The sequence below is a fragment of the Gracilinanus agilis genome, chromosome 4, assembly GCF_016433145.1.
Source record: "Gracilinanus agilis isolate LMUSP501 chromosome 4, AgileGrace, whole genome shotgun sequence".
NCBI classification, from domain to species: Eukaryota; Metazoa; Chordata; class Mammalia; order Didelphimorphia; family Didelphidae; genus Gracilinanus; species Gracilinanus agilis.
Window position 1 is genome coordinate 463,083,493 of NC_058133.1, and position 16,372 is coordinate 463,099,864.

The 16,372-nt window shown below is 47.8% G+C and overlaps 1 protein-coding gene across 1 annotated transcript; it reads left to right on the plus strand.

Moving 5' to 3' along the window:
• The first annotated feature begins 764 nt into the window (after nt 1-764).
• On the plus strand, nt 765-15,679 carry WNT2B (Wnt family member 2B). Its single transcript, XM_044675976.1, has 5 exons — nt 765-967; nt 6,260-6,480; nt 9,134-9,411; nt 11,266-11,530; nt 15,450-15,679. Exons 1-5 carry the CDS (start codon nt 765-767, stop codon nt 15,677-15,679), a joined length of 1,197 nt encoding a protein of 398 aa, XP_044531911.1.
• Nucleotides 15,680-16,372: the final 693 nt, after the last annotated feature.

A 16,372-nucleotide genomic window follows, 5' to 3' on the forward strand; every position in this document is an offset into this window, starting at 1 on the left:
CAAAGCCCACAGCCCCCTCCCCGCTCCAAGCATTGCACCGCTCCCCGCAAGTGCAGATTTGGGAGGGAGGGGCGCTAGGACCCGGGGACGCGGCGTCCACCCGGCCCAGGCGCTCGGGGCGCGTGGAGTAAGCTGCACCGCCCCGTCCCGTCTCGCCGGAGCAGGTGGGGGGCGCAGCGACGAGGGGGAGCGGGAGGAGGGAGGCGGGGGCAAAGACGACTACGGCGACACCTGGGGTGGTAGAGCGCGCCTCTGCCCGGGGCCCCAGGCGGGGCCGCCCTGAGGGCCGCGCGTGTCCCTGGCCGCAGCCCCGCCCGGCGCCGTCCAATGAGAGCCCGCGGCCAGAGGGGTTGTTCGCACCGCCCGGCCCCGCAGCCCCACTCGGCGAACACCGCACCCTGCATAGAGCGCAGAGTAAGCCTTGGCCAGTTCGCTGCCTACAGCCCCAGACAGCACGCCCCAAGACAGACCTCGGCGCGACACGCAGATCCTCGGAGGTCCGAGTCACGCTGCTGACCCCGGACACCGTCCTCCGCCTAGTGGGCACAGCGTCTCTGACCACTGCGCTCCGCGGCCCTAGGCCACTGAACGCCGGATAACTGGCGCCCATTAGGGCGCCCCGCTGTCAGTGCGGTCCATGGGCCCCTGCGGGGGGGAGGTTGGGACAGCTTGAGGGCTACCCCCGCTGGAGTCCCGTCCCTGCACCCCTATCTCCGCTCTGTGCCCCACCCAGGGACGCTCAGGGGGAGAGCCTTCAGGGAGCTATGCTGAGCCCGGGCAGAACGGAGGAAGCCCCCCAGCTTCTCCGTAGGCGAGCTCCGCTCCCTGTTCCCGCCTTCGCCCCCGCACACCGATACCCTGTCCGGGCAGCTGCACCCGACGGCCCCGGAGTCCCTGCCCGACTCGGCCTCGCCTGTCTGCTGCTGCTGTTGCTTACGCTGCCGCCCCGCATAGATGCGTCCTGGTGGTGAGTGTTGGGATGTGGGACCAGGTGGGGCGGGGACCACAAGAGGAGCGAGGAGGGAAGGCTGCTCTCTCCTCACGCGCAGGCTGGCCCCCTGGGAACCGACGGCACTTGGCTTGCCTGGTTCCAAAGCCTTATCTCGAGGAGCAGTTCAAGAGGAGCGGATTTCGGGTGGCTCAGTTTCTCTAGTATCCCAGGGGCTTCTCTTCAGCCTGGGGACAAGAGTCCCAGGTTGCCAGTTTCACCCAGAGACCTCAGAGAAAGGGGAAAGCTGGGTAACTCAGCATCCCCTTCTCAGCATCCGCCTCACTTTATAAAAGAAACCTCCCGAATGGAATAACCGCTCTCAAAATCAATTTGGTGAGTGAGGAAAAATTAAAATGAATCAGAATTATGTGGTTAAAAATTGTTTTCCCTAAATCACTTTGGTTTGCACAATCCGAGTATTTGACTGGGTCCTCTCAGCAAGGATAGTTGTTGAAATTATCCCATCTATTACTCTCCTTCTTTTACTTCCCCCTTGGCCCTCCTTTACTTCTCCAGGGCAGAGGTCTCCGTCTCACCCCCGGAAAGCTATCGTCCATCTCTTCTGTCTCCTTTCACCTAACTCTCTTCTGGGCAATGCCCGTTTCTCTCCTCTCTCCCTCATTTCATGAAGGGCACAATCCCTTTTAAAAGCAGTTAAATGTCCCTTTTCCCACATATTTCTCTCTCCAACACACAAACATCTCTATTAGATGTGTTGGCTACTCACAGGGGGAAAAGCTGTTCTCTGCCCCGCTCCAGTCAAAGATCCCTCGGGCGGCTCTGTCCCCCCCCCCCCAATAAACTCTCATCGGAATAGAAGCCAAATTGCACTCTACACAGGAATAGCACCTTTACCCATACCCACTTCCCTTTCCTCCCAGCATACCCCTCTTTTTCTTACCATACTCTCCCCTGTGGCTTTCCCCCTTGTCTGAGTCTTGGCTGGAAGAGTTGGGATGGGGGTTGGAGTAGCAGGCTGAGGGGCCATGGAGTTCTGCTGCAGATTCCTATCATTTCAAGATGCTCGGCCCCCCAAACCCACCCCCCCTTTTTCCTGTTTCAGAAAAATATCTCTTTTGGATCTTTTTATCTCTGCATGTTGGAAAAGGAGGAGGTTCTGGATGGGGGGAACCATATTGCATTAGTATCTTACATCTGGCTTGAAGCATTCCTTTGCAAAAGGGAAGATGGAGATGGGAGGGGGGAGCAGAGAGTAAAACTTTTGAAAATTTAGGATTTTGATCAAAAGGGCCCTCAGAAGGCCCTGGGCTATCTACAGACTCAGATCAGAGATGCCTTGCTCAGCTCAGTTCTCCCCTACATGCAACCTTTCTCAAAAATAGGGGAGAGCACTGATGCCCCCAGTCTTATCTATATTTCTGAAGACCCTCATCTGGCTCCTGCCAATATAGAACATTACCTTAGAAGGCACAGCCTGAAAGTTTGAATAAGGAGGGGTCATAACTTAAATGCTTCTCAGTTGTGCTGATGGTGTTTTTTTTTTTCCAAAGTATAGACCTTGCTGGGGTCCTCATAGGGACCCTGTCTTAGAAACTCATATCTGTTCTCACCCTTTTCCCTTCCTTCTTCCTCTTCTTATACGTGGTTCACATGAAAGGATTTCTGAAGAATCCTGGGTGCAGGTTGGGTGGGGAAAGCCACGATCAAGAATCAGGAGAGATAGAGGGGGCAACAGCTGCCCCAGTGAAAAGGGAAAAGGAGCCAGGGGCTGGGGCTGGGGGTGATATTACCAAGGAGGGTTGGCTTTTCTGACCTGAACACCTTTTGTTCTGACTTTGAAGACTGGGGTGCTATCCTTAACAGGTAGGGGCTGGGGTGGCTATTTACTTTTTCAAAGCAAATCTACAAGAGTCCTGGCCCTAATTACTTTCTCTTTCAAAAAGCACCCAAAAAAATGATAGCTTCACCCACAAGCCATTGGGGAAGTACCTGATTGCTTACTAGGAGGCCATAATTTGTAATCATTTTTCCATAATGGCACCAGAGACCTCCTCTTCTAGAGTAGAAAGAAGGGAAAAGATCTCTGTGTGGGGTATCCCTTTTTATGACTGGTAGGACAGGAAGTAGAGAAGGGGGACATCAACCCCCAGCAGGTGCAGTCTGCTATCATGAGTTTTCCTAGGATAATGAGATAAAAAGGAAGAAGAGGTAAGGAAGCCATGGAAAGGCTAGATCAAGAAAGGGTGAGAAAAGGAAGCTAAAGATTGGAGGGAGGGATCATACACCTGTCCTGAAGACACGCACACACACACACACACCTTCATATACACCTTGTGTATGTACATAGTCTAGAATTAGGGGCCACAGAAAGATCCCGAGAAAGGAGATAGAGGGTAGAAGGTTTGTCTTCAGGGGGGATAGGATGTCTCATTTACAAAGAGATAAACTATATGAAAACGGAATCAGGAAGGGGTTATTTGATACAAGATGGCATTTGTCTAGACTTCCTGAAAGAGGGTTAGGTTTTAAAGGACAGGAACATGAGTCCTAATCCATGGAAATAAGAAGGCAGGATCAGGAAGTGGAAAGTCTTTAGAGGTCTAGAGACTAGGAAGATAGGGGTGGAAAGGAAACAGGGGGAAGGAATGGTTAGCAACCATTAAGCTTAGAAGAAAACCTAAATCCGGGGCAGTGGTGTGGCCTGGGAGAGTTCGGAGCTACCGAATCACTAATTTCTTTATGGAAAGGATTGAGGAGAATGGGAACAGCTATTTCCCACCTCACTAAGGATAGACAAAACAAGAAGGACCAGCATGGTCTGTATTAAAAGGGATTAAGACGAGAGAGCAGAAAGAACTTTCCCTGAAATAAATTGTCCCCATTATAACCAAAGTTCTCTCATGCTGAGAGGCTGCATTATTTCTCCTAGCTTGGATGCCCCCAAATTCTAGTTGCTAGGTCAGTATTCCAGACCTTAAACTTAGGGGAATGAAGTGGTATTGGGAAAGGAACTAGCCTCAACTCTGTCTCATGTCTCTCCTCTCCAAACAAAGCATCTCGGTGGTGGGTGTAACTTTGGGTCTGTGCGTCAAGCAGTCCCTCCCAGGCTAGGCCTGGGGAGTTTATTTTGTTTGTTCCTGGAAGCCGTTGCCCTGATGGACAGAACCAGGGATGCTGATTCCATGGGATTTGTTAGCAGCCGGCCCTCTCTGTCTTTCCCTCCCTGGGGGACAGATGGGTCCCATCAGCCTAGCCGGCCACACTCACCAGAAGGCATCTGGCTTTGGCTCTGTTTGTTTGATTTGGTTTTACCAGTGGTGATCCCAACTCCGGGGTGGAGATCCCATGGTGGGAATGATTGGGACTGGGGTGGAGGAGGGGGAAGGAAGGGGATAGAGTACACAGGGCTGGGGATGTCATAAACACCCCTTGCTCCCCACCAAACTCTGGTGCTGCTCCCAAACCACAGTCTTATTCCCAGCCTCGGCTTCTCTGGCAGCCGGGATGTCTGTAACAACGCCTGATTCCCACCTGCTCTGGTAGACTCTTGACCCCCGAGATAAGATGCCCGTAATTTTTCATTTACAAAGGAGGAGAGAGGGTCTTCCTCAGAGTTATGGAAGGCTTTCTGAGGTAGGCGTGCTGGGGGAACAGGAGAAGAACGGAACCCCAGACCCCAGACTTCTGATGGGGAGAAGGAGGCAGGGTAGCGCTGTGGGGTAGGACATCTCTTTAGGATGTCCTTGGGAGCGCAGTAGAGGTCATGGAGTTCAATGTATTTGGGTATAGGGGGAGCATAGCCTTTGGAAAGTCTCTACCTAACTGAAGTCACCTTCCTGTCTCTGTCTTGTTCTCTGGCCACTTTCACCAGCCCGGCCAAGCCTCAGGCATGTCATAGCTGGTAGAGTGCTGAGCCGGTGAGAATCAAGACTGGAATCTGGGGTGTGGGGAACCACTTGGTCCCTTTGAAGCTAAATCTCTGCCTGTACAGCAATCCCAGGGCATGGTGTCCTTTGGTTTAGCCTGGGAAGGAGGGGACAGAGACTTTAAAAAGTCATTTTACCATAATAAGGGGGAGGAATCTCCCTGTCCATGTCCAGGAAGTGGAGATCCCATGGTTGGAATGATTGGAGGGGAAGTGGGGCAGGAGGACACAAGGCCGTCCCGGGTAGTGGGGTTGATATTTGGCTGGTCTCCTAAAGACAAGGGAAGGAAGGAAGGAAGAAAAAGTCTTTTTTCATCGGCCGGGAGATTGGAAACATTGGATTCCCAGCATTGTGGATCAATCCAGAACCAGAAACATCACTCGGCAGTATTTTATGAACCTTGCTCCCTGGACTGCCACTCACCACCCTTCCACACGAACACTGTTTCCACTCTCCTTCTCTCTGTTTTTGCTTTCTGCTTTTCAGTACAGACAGAGATCAAGAGAGGCCAGGGATTCAGGGAAGGCCCGCATGGGTTCATGGATTTAGAGGGGAGACCACCGTAAGATCATTTCACAGATGAAGAAAGAGACTAAGATGTTAGTTGACTTGCCCCAAGGCACATAGCCTTTTCCCAAATGCAAGTTCTTCATATGCTGGAGAATCATCCTGGTCTTCTAGTTTCATGATATTTTTCTCCAAAGTCATTAGCATTTATTAAATAAAACTCCTGTCGACGTCTGTGACGTGCCCCGTGGCTTTAGTATGTGTGTTAGACTTAAGCATTTGGCTGGGAGACGAGAGACAAGACTACTCGTTTATTGTCTGATGGGAATTCAACTCTTGGCTTCCATCGAGGCAGAGTTCTGCCTTGATTCTGCAAACCATGCTGTATATTCTATACTCGAAGGAGCGAGGTGGTGCAGTGGCTAAAGTGCTGGATCAGAGACAGGAAGACCCATGTTCAAACTCTGTTTCAGACACTTGCTTAGCTGTGTCACCCAGGATTATGGGGTAATAATAATTATTATTCCTCAGTTTCCTTTTCTACAAAATGGGGATAATAATAATAGTCCCTACCTCACAAGGAGCTGTCGTAAGGGTCAAATGAAATAACATACACAAAATGCATCACAGACCTTAAAGTTCTGTAGAAATGCTAGTTACTTATTATTATTAATTATTATTATCACCACCACCACCATCGGTAGTGGGAATAGGGGCAGGATGAATGTTGGGACAGGACTTGAGTGGGAACGAAGAATACATCCCCTCTAAAGCTAGGGAACTCACCCCTCAGCCCCCAAAATTCAGTGCTGACGATCTGGAGCTGACCCTCTCGGGGCCCTCCCAGCAATGCTGTGCCCTCCACTCCCTGCAGGTATATCGGGGCACTGGGGGCCCGGGTGATCTGCGACAACATCCCCGGGCTGGTGAGCCGGCAGCGCCAATTGTGCCAGCGCTACCCCGACATCATGCGCTCCCTGGGCGAGGGCGCCCGAGACTGGATCCGCGAGTGCCAGCACCAGTTCCGTCATCACCGCTGGAACTGCACCACTCTGGACCGGGACCACACCGTCTTTGGCCGGGTGATGCTCAGAAGTAGGGCGCCCTTTCTTTATTTAACTCTTTCTTTTTCCTCCTCTCATCCTTCCGCTCCCACCTCATTCCCTTCTCTGCGGCCAGGGGGTGGCAAGGCTTATTCTCCCCACTTTGTGTCCACTGGGGACGTGGAAACCAAGAGTGGATCATAGGTGAAGAGCTGAAAGCTACCTTAGAGGTCCTGTGTGTATACAGGCATGTACCCAATCATAGATTTCTTTGAAATATTCATTGGAACACTAATTGATTGAATTTGGTTTATTATTTATTATATCAAATTAAACTTTTAATTAAATATGAAATATAATTGAGAGATTTAAACTCGATGTCAGTGTCAGAGGGGATGACTATGACGATGATGATGATGATATCACACTATGAATCCTGCTGAGGAAGGACCCTGCTCAGCATTTCTTCCCTTTGGCCATGATCCCTGGCTCCCCCCATGGACAACAGACCCTCTAAACATGCCAGGGGCTGTTGAAAGAACTGAGTATTCCCTAGACACGTGCTACCTTGATCTCCCCAACTCTGGGCCAAGTTAGGTGGAGGATCATTTAGGGGCTGTGGAATGTTTCCTGCTTCCTTATTGGCCCCTGGAATCCCCCTGTAGATGTCGGGGTTAGGGCCTGGGGAAGGGGGGGGGGGTCCTGCCCTTACCCAACCCTGGCAGTAATGGGAACAAGGGGTAAACAGAAAGGGGATATGTAAATATTTGGAGAACTGTCCTGGCCCCTGCTCAGCAGGGAAAACTAAAGCAGATGATGAGCCAGGAAAAAGGCTGAGAAGGGAATGGGAAAGGAAAAGGAGAGATCGGTCCTTGGGTTCCAAGAGTCCGTAAAATAGAGATAAAAGAGAAATAGATTTTAAAAATAGATAAAAGAGAAAAGGTTATGGGGAGCTAGCTGACTCGGTGGACAAAGAGCCAAGACTAGAGATGGGAAGTTTTGGGTTCAAATGCAGCCTCAGACACTTCCCAGCTGTGTGACCCTGGGCAAGTCACTTAACCCCCATTGCCTAGCTCTTAGCACTTTTCTGCCTTGGAATCATACACAGTCTGGATTCTAAGATGGAAGGTGAGGGGTTCTTTTAAAGGGGAAGAGGGAGCATGTCAGTGTCTCTCTCCTCTGATATCTTCCTCTTTCCAAATCTGACTGTGGTCTGGGGTCTCGGTGTTGGCGAGAGAGGGGTCTGGAGAAATCTCCAGTTCTTCCAGAGGCACCACAGGCTTGAGGACCAGGGCTCAGCCAGAGAGGGCTGTCCAGCACCAGGGAGGGCGGAGAGGTGTCTGGTTCATCTAATAATAATTCAGAGCAAGTGTGATATGGCGACAAGAACACCGTTCGGAGAAAAGTGAAGTTAGAAGAGCTGGGATGAGACCTCGGGTCCTCTGACTCCCGGCTCGGCTCCTTCCTCGTTCTGTCACCTTGGACAACTCCCTTCTTTTCTTCCTTTAGTTCTGCTTTCTTATCTGTAAAATGGGTGCTCTCTCTGGGGTCCTCAGCAACTCAGCATCTTATAATCCCAGGATGTAGTATTTTAAAGTTTACAAAGTATCTCTGCAGTAACCCTGGGAGGTAGAGGAACAGTATCATCCCCTCTTATAGACATCTATTTCTAGATATATAAGGAGATTTATAGATATATGAAGATTTATTTTATAGATATATATGGAGATAAAAATGTATTTTATAGCTATATGGAGAGATATTCTATAGATATATGGAGATCTATTTTATAGCCATATGGAGATATGTATTTTTATAGATGTATATGGAGCTATGTAGATATATTTTATAGATACATGGAGATATGTATTTCATAGATATATGGATATATTTTTATGATATGATATATGGAGATATATAGATACATATTTTATAGATATATATGGAGATGTACAGATATCTTTTAAAGATATATATGGAGATCTGTTTTATAGCCATATGGAGATTTATTCTATAAATATATGTGGAGATATATAGATATATTTTATAGATATAATGAAGATATGTATTTTATAGATATATTTATAGAGAGATTGATATATTTATATATGGATATATTTTATGATATGATATATATGGAGATATAGAGATACATATTTTATAGATATATAGATATCTTTAAAAGATATATATGAAGTTATATTTTATAGCCATATGGAGATGTAGAGATATATGGAGCTATTTTTGTAAATATAGAGACATTTTATATATATGTGTATAAATATATATGGAGAGAGAGAGAGAGAGAGAGAGAGAGAGAGAGAGAGAGAACGAGAACAAGTCTAGGAAAGTTAAATGATTTACTGATCATTACAAAACTAGTAAGGAGCAGATCCTGGATTTGAACCAACATTTTCTATACCAAATCCAGAGCTAATCTATTAGCTGCTCAGGGGCCTGAATTCAGCTGAGGGCCAGCGGAGAGATAGCACCAGGTTTAAGGGCTGGACAGACCTCGCTAGAGAGGGGCCAAAAAGCTGTACATAAGGAGATGTGGTAAGGGAGTGAGCCGTCGGGGGAGGTGGAGGGGCACCAGAAGGGGACACTGAGCAGGGGCGCCTCCTGGGAGGAGGGGGTGGGAGGGGTCCCCGGGAGGAGCGTCCTGGCCCTTCCCTCTGACCTCCCTCCTTCCTGCCCCACTCCAGGCAGCCGGGAGGCGGCTTTCGTGTATGCCATCTCCTCGGCAGGTGTGGTCCATGCCATCACTCGGGCCTGCAGCCAGGGAGAGCTGAGTGTGTGCAGCTGCGATCCTTACACACGTGGTCGGGACCGAGACCAGCGTGGAGACTTTGACTGGGGTGGTTGTAGTGACAACATCCACTATGGGGTCCGCTTTGCCAAGGCCTTCGTGGATGCCAAGGAGAAGAGGCTCAAGGATGCCCGGGCCCTCATGAATTTGCACAACAATCGGTGTGGCCGCACGGTCAGTGTGTACATGTGTGTGAGTGTGTCCGTCCCGGGTCCTGCTGAGGGTGCGAAGGCCAAGATTCAAAAGTGGAGGGGATGTGAGGTTCTGAAATCATTGTCCCAAAGCGCAGGACTTTGGCGTGGGATGTTAGGTGCGAAAGCAGGGTCAGCCGAGCTTAGGTTTGACTCTCTGGGAAAGATGGTATCAGGTTGAGAATGAAGGAAGAGAAAAATGTCCTAAGATTTAAAGCATTAGGAAAGGAAAATCCCTCAGTGGCCGAGCAATGCAGTTTTTAAAGTGACTTTTGTGTGGTTCACTTTGGGGGAGGGTGTTATTGGGGTACAGAGGAAATAGCAGAGACTTCTAAAGCTCTGGGAAGGAAAGGACTAATGCTTGTATAAATTAGTAAATTATATAAATGAATGAATATATATTACATATAATAAATATATAGAAAATATAAAAAGTATAAATTACTAAATTCTAAGCTCTGCAAATATTCTTTGATGATTAAATGTTGAATGAAGACAAACCAAGTTTCCCCCTTCCCCGTGAAGAGTTTTCAGTTCAGTTCAGTCACAACCATTTGTTAACCACCTACTGTGTGGGAGGCACTGAGACTTAGACCTGGGGACGGGAGGTTCTGGGCTCGATACCAGCCTCAAGTACCGCCTCCCTGGGTGACCCATGGGAAAGTTACTTAACCCCAGTTGCCTAGTCCTTAGCACTCTTGGGCCTTGGAACCAATACTAAGTATTGATTCTAAGATGAAAGGTAAGGGTTTAAAAAAATAAAACCTACCGAGTACCAGGCGCTGTACTGGGTGCTATGGAAAAAAAAGAGTTCTTGCCTTCAAGAAGTTTACATTCTAATAGAAATAACTGGGGAAATGCAAATAAAATTTGAAGATGCTTTAAACAAATGTGATAGGAAATGTGATCCCTGGGACTTTCTAGTTGAGGTGGGACAGACACACGGGAAACAGTTAAGGGAACAATCCCAGATAGTATGACAGTATAGCATGAAGTTCTGATTTATCTGACGTAGATTATAGGATCATAGATTCCGATCTGGAAGGAAAACTGGAGATCACCTAGCCCAACAGAAGAAAAAACTGAGGCCTGGAACAGTTCAGTGACTTGTTTCAGCTCAAACAAGATGGAAACTGGGCCGAGATTTGAACCCATTTCCTCTGATTCCAAATCCAGTACTTCCCACTGCACCAAGAGACAGATGCCAAAGGCGTTCAAAGGAGAAGGAAATTTATGGGTTAGAGTTATTGAAAAAATTCTCTGGAGGCTTTGAAGGGTATGTAGGATTTCAATCTAGTGGACTGAAGATGGACTATTTCACCTTTTACTTAGAATCTACTCTAGGGCTTAGTACAAGTAGGCTCATAATGTTTGTTGATTACTTGGATGGAGGCAACCTCTAGACTTCCTGTATCCGAAATCTTTCTCTCTCCCTTCCTTCTTCCCTCCACCTCCCCTCATCTGTCTGTCTCTCTGCTATCTCTTTTTCTATCTTTCTTCCTCCTCTTCTTTGTTTTTCTTTCTTCCTCCTCTCCTCTCTCTCTCATCTGTCTTTCTCATGTCTGTCTGTCTCTCCTCTTTGTCTCTTTTTCTTTGTCTCCCTCTCTGTCTCTCTCTCTCTCTCTCTCTCTCTTTGTCTCTCTTTCTCCTTCTCCTCCCTCTTCCTCCTTCTCTTTCTTTCTCTCCCCCTGTCTGTTTTTTTTCTATCTGTGTCTCTGTCTCTCCTCCTTTCTTTCTCCCTCTCTTCCTCTCCTTCTCCCCACCCCTTATTTATCCATCCGACAGGCCATACAGGGAACCCTGATCCCTCCCCTCTTCCTTCTCCCTTTCCACTCAGGCTGTACGTCGATTCCTAAAGCTGGAATGTAAGTGCCATGGAGTAAGTGGCTCCTGCACCCTTCGCACCTGCTGGCATGCACTCTCCGACTTCCGCCGGACTGGTGACTACCTTCGGAGGCGCTATGATGGAGCTGTGCAGGTGACTGCCACTCAGGATGGTGCCAACTTTACTGCTGCCCGTCAAGGCTATCGCCATGCCACTCGGGCCGACCTTGTCTACTTTGACAACTCCCCAGACTACTGTGTTCTGGACAAGGCTGCTGGTGAGTAACATGGAGCCAGATGCGAAAGGAGAATAGAAAAGGAGAAGGAATGGGGGGACCTAAGCCAGTCCATTGCTGACCCAGTAACTTGGGGTTATGATAAGGAACCCCAGAGGGACTTGAAGGAATCACCAGCTTATCACCAAACCTAAGAATTATTTAGAGAAGGTGATACCATAGGTGAAAGCCAACCTCCTCCATTTATAAGTATTAAATACCTACAATGGCACCCAAGATTCTGTACAAGGAGATGCAAAAAATAATAATAATATATATGATATATAAGCATATATATTATATATATATGTTATATATGTATTTCTGAGTCCAGCTAGGGAGAATAGATGGAAAGACATGCAAAGTTAAATAATAATAGGAGATGTCATAGCCAAAGAGCTTCTTGGCTTGATCTTCGGTTCCTCTGCAATAAGCCCTGATCTTCCTTCCTAATCCCAGAATGTTAAGTCCAGAACTAAAAGGGACCTTAAAGGCCATCTGGTCCCACTCCATTATTCTACAAATAAAATCATGGAGGTTAAGTAACTTGCCCAAAGGCACACAACTAGTATTCTTTTCACTATCCTATAATATCTTCAAATATAATTTAAGTGCTATAAAAATTCATCTCATTTGGGGCCCAGATGGTCAGGGTCATGAAGGAGGTGAGATTCAAACTGAGCCTTGGGGCAGCTAGGTGGCTTAGTGGATAGAGCCAGGCCTGGAGACCTGAGGTCCTGGGTTCAAATTTGACCAGACACTACTTAGCTATGTGAACCTGGGCAAGTCATTTAGCCCCCCCTCCCCCATTGCCTAGCCTTTACCACTCTTCTGCCTTGGAACTGATATTTAGCAAGAAGATAGGAGGTAAGGGTTAAAAAAAAAAAAAGAAGAAGAAGAAGAAGCTGGCCCTTGAAGGATTTGAATAGTTAGAAGAGGAATGGATGTGAATAAAAGCAACATGAATAAAAGGCAAAAAAAATGCACATATTTCTCATATAATGGCTTGACTGATGGAAACTTCCTGGGCAGGAAGAGGGAGAGACCATTTGAAAGCTACTAGTTGGGGCCATATTGGGCTTTAAAAACAAAAAGCAGCCCAATGAGAACACATTGAAGGTTTAGTAATGGGAAAAGAGGAATCCAGGGAGATGATATCTATCCAAGGCAGGCATCTCATCTTTCTAATGCCTTCTGGGCAGCTGTGGATGGGCAGAGAAAAACTGCTATCCCTCTACAACAGTTCTAGGGTTATTTTTTTATATTTAGGGATTGCATTATTATATTATACGCATATAATATAATACACATATTATATTATAATATATATTATATTAGGGATTTACATATTTAGGGATTAAGGTCAGTTAGCAGGTAGGACTTTTTAAACTGTTGGAATGTTGCTAGAATCGTCCCCTTGTGGGATTGTGGAGGTCTATTCCCCCGGAGATTTTTCTTTTAAGAAAAGAAGCAACAATCTCTCCATGCAGCAGTGGGGAACTACCACGATCTGGAGAACTCGAGACCCCTTTTAATCCAGGATGCCCGAAGGATCCTGGCTCAGTTTCAGTCATCGTAAATCTGGGACGACACAGCAGCTTACCATCCACGCTCTCCCTGTCCCAGCTCTTACCACCAGCATCTTTTCTGCCCTGGTTTGAGTAGGAGAGGGGTGAGGCGAAGGTGAAGAAGGCCGCTAGCTGCCTGCCTCTGTTTGTTTTTGCCTATTGCTGTCGTTCTTGGAGAGTGAAATGGTTTGGAGCAAAACTAGGCATAGAAACAGGGTGGAGCCTCGCCCAAGAGACAGAGAGGGCAGTGTTTGTCCTTTGCAGGGTGCCTGAAAGGGGGTTCCCGGAGAAGACTGGGGTGGGGAAGTTCTTCTGACTTTCCTGCCCGAGGGAGCCTTCTGGTTTTGGATTCTGTGTGCAGAGCATCATCCTGAATGCCAGGTTATGGTCTGGAGGCAGGAGGATGAACATTTGGGGCTGTTGAGTTCTTTTTCTGGTCTTAGTGAACAAGCTGTAATCATACCTAAAAATCACACTGTATAAGGCAGGTTACAGATTATTACATTCATTATTTCAGGGCCAAGGCAATCCCCTGTTTCCTAGGGTGATTGTTTCTTTAGATATTAGTATCAAAGCTTGAATAATGCAAGATCTGTTTTGTAATGCTCCAAAGTGGATCTGAATAACTTTCTCACAATAGTCATCCACCGATGTACAGAACTAGATTGCAAGGGCTAAGGGGAATAATTAAAATCTAGTAGACTTTGTTCTGCATATTTATCCAAGATAGAAAAAAATTCCTAGGGAATTGTGATAATGGGTTTTTGAAACTTCAGTGAAGACAAAGGTGGCCTACATGGGGTGCAGGTCATAGACAAACAGTTATGGCGGATGTAACAGGGTGAAACCTCAGAACCAGATGTTTCCCCAGTAGTACAGTTTTAGTATGGAGGAGGAAAATGTGGATGGAGGGAGAAGGAATAATTCAGAGTCCTTTTGATCCATCAGATACAATAGCAAAACCCAAATCTGATGAAGAGGAAAGAGAGAATGTGGGACAACATATATGGCGGTCCCCAGGTTGGCCAATGGTGTAACCTTGGGCAAATCACCCAATTTCATGGGTCTTTGTATTCCTGATGGCTAACCATAGACCAGCTTAGACAATCCCTAAGTATTTCCTACTCTGTAATTCTCTGTAATAGAGATAGACTTGTTCATTTATTCCACAAATATATACGAAACACCAACTCCGTCCTAGGCACCAGGGAAAGTGAAAATGAAACAGCTCCTGGAATCCAGCTTTTATCCCCCACACCCCAATAAACAATATAAATATGTGTAAAGTAATTTCTAGTAGGGGGAAAGGCACAAGCAGTTTTGGAGGGTTTCAGGAATGCTTCTTTGGGAAGTGACCCTGGAAGGGGTCAAAAGATTCCAAGAGGCTGAGGTGAGAAGTGGGAACAGCTTCCACAAAAACATGGATGCAGGAGATGACGGGGAAGACAAAGCCAGTTACGTCTCTCCTGCATACACAGTGGGGACACAGAAAGAGAAGTCACAGTCTCTCCCCTCTAGCATTTCCCATTGCAATGAGAGTGACCAAGGGCACCCCTTTCCCTAAACAGGAGCACATAAACGCACACATTTGTGGTCTCTGTAAAATGGCTTTATGCAAACTGAACACCAGAGTGTGAAGGAGAACCCTGGCACCTGCAAGACTTCCTAGACAAGGGGAGATTTGATTGTATTTCTTTTTTTTTTAATCTGAAAAAAATGTATTTAATTAATTCATTTAGAATATTTTTCCATGGTTCCATGATTCATGTTCTTTCCCCCCCTCCTCCCACCCCCTCCCGTAGCCAACGAGCAATTCCACTGGGTTTTACATCAAGAAGATTTGGTAGTATTTCAAGTGAGATTTGAACATGGATTGGCAAGAGAAAAGTAGGGTGGGTAGGAGGCAACTCGGGGACCTGGGTTTGAATTTGTATGAGCAAAAGTAGCATCTCTGGGCTGCAGTCTCCTCGTCCATAAAATGGAGCTGAACTTGGCTGATCTGGTCTGTACAAAGACTTAGGAGTGCCCAGGTGCCAGTCTGGGGCAGAGGGAGGAGGGTGAGCCAAAGCTGGAGGTCTCCTCTCACCTCGCCTCCCTTGGCTACGCTAAATGAGGGGGACTGTGATGGCACATGTATAACCCAGACTGAGTTGCTTGTCAGCTCTGGAAAAAGGAAGGGAGACAATTTGGGTCATCTAACTTTGAAAAACGGATGTGGAAATTTGCTGTGAAAATAAAAAAACCCAAATTAAAAACAAAAAATAAATAACTTGAGAGGCAGGGAGCAGGGAAGAGAACCCCCAGGGGGTGAAGCGAGAGCTGACCTTTTCCTTCTGCTCCCCCCTGCCCCCCAGGGTCCCTGGGCACCGCAGGCCGAGTATGCAGCAAGACGTCGAGAGGGACAGACGGATGTGAGGTCATGTGCTGCGGCCGTGGCTACGACACGACCCGAGTCACTCGTGTCACCCAGTGCGAGTGCAAGTTCCACTGGTGCTGCGCCGTGCGCTGTAAGGAGTGCCGGGACACTGTGGATGTCCACACCTGCAAGGCCCCCAAGAAGGCAGAGTGGCTGGACCAGACCTGAGCACTGGCACGCTTCGCCAGCCCCTCTGTCCCAGCCCCTCGGACTCAGTGGCACAAGACCCTCCTCGCATGTACCCCCCAGCACCCCAGACTCCCTGACCCGAAAGACCCGGACAGTCTGCCGCCTTTGTCCCCGGGGACCCAGATGTGGGTGTCCCACAGGAGGAGCCCCTGGGAATGCAGCATCGAAGAAGAGCCAGGGGCTCTGCGGAGAGACAAGAGTTGCACTAAGAACCCGGCGGAGGTTCGCTTTTCTCTTTCCTTTCCCCGGCTCCCTGGCACTTCCTGGGCATGCAGGATTGGTTTGGGGGTGGGGGGTGCTGCCAAGAACGCCCGCCCGGCTTAGGATCAGAGCGAGGGGGTGAGGTGTGGACAGTCCACCCGTCACCCTGGCAGTGGGCGTTAGACTCCGAGGCCCTGGGTTCCTGCTGGACGAGGGTCCAGTTATGTGCTTGTATGTTGTGTACTGCTGCATATGTGGAGAAAGAGAGAGATGTGCACCCATGCCCTCCCCATATAAGTATCTATAAATTTGTATCGGATATTCCCGCCTCATTTGCTCACTTGCTGGGTTTTTAGGGAGTGGGTCACCCAGGTGAGTAGTAGGAGGCCCTTTCCTCCTTTGAATCAACCAATACTTAATCTGCTTCACTTGGTTCTTTGCTTTTAATGTTGTTGTGTTTTTTTTTTTAAT

Excerpts from the sequence above, each read along its gene's own strand:
- WNT2B (XM_044675976.1), top strand. The coding sequence starts at position 765 with ATGCTGAGCCCGGGCAGAACGGAGGAAGCCCCCCAGCTTCTCCGTAGG. Across the intron at positions 6,481-9,133 it reads TGGCCGGGTGATGCTCAGAA|GCAGCCGGGAGGCGGCTTTC; the intron begins GTAGGGCGCCCT and ends GCCCCACTCCAG. Across the intron at positions 9,412-11,265 it reads ACAATCGGTGTGGCCGCACG|GCTGTACGTCGATTCCTAAA; the intron begins GTCAGTGTGTAC and ends CTTTCCACTCAG.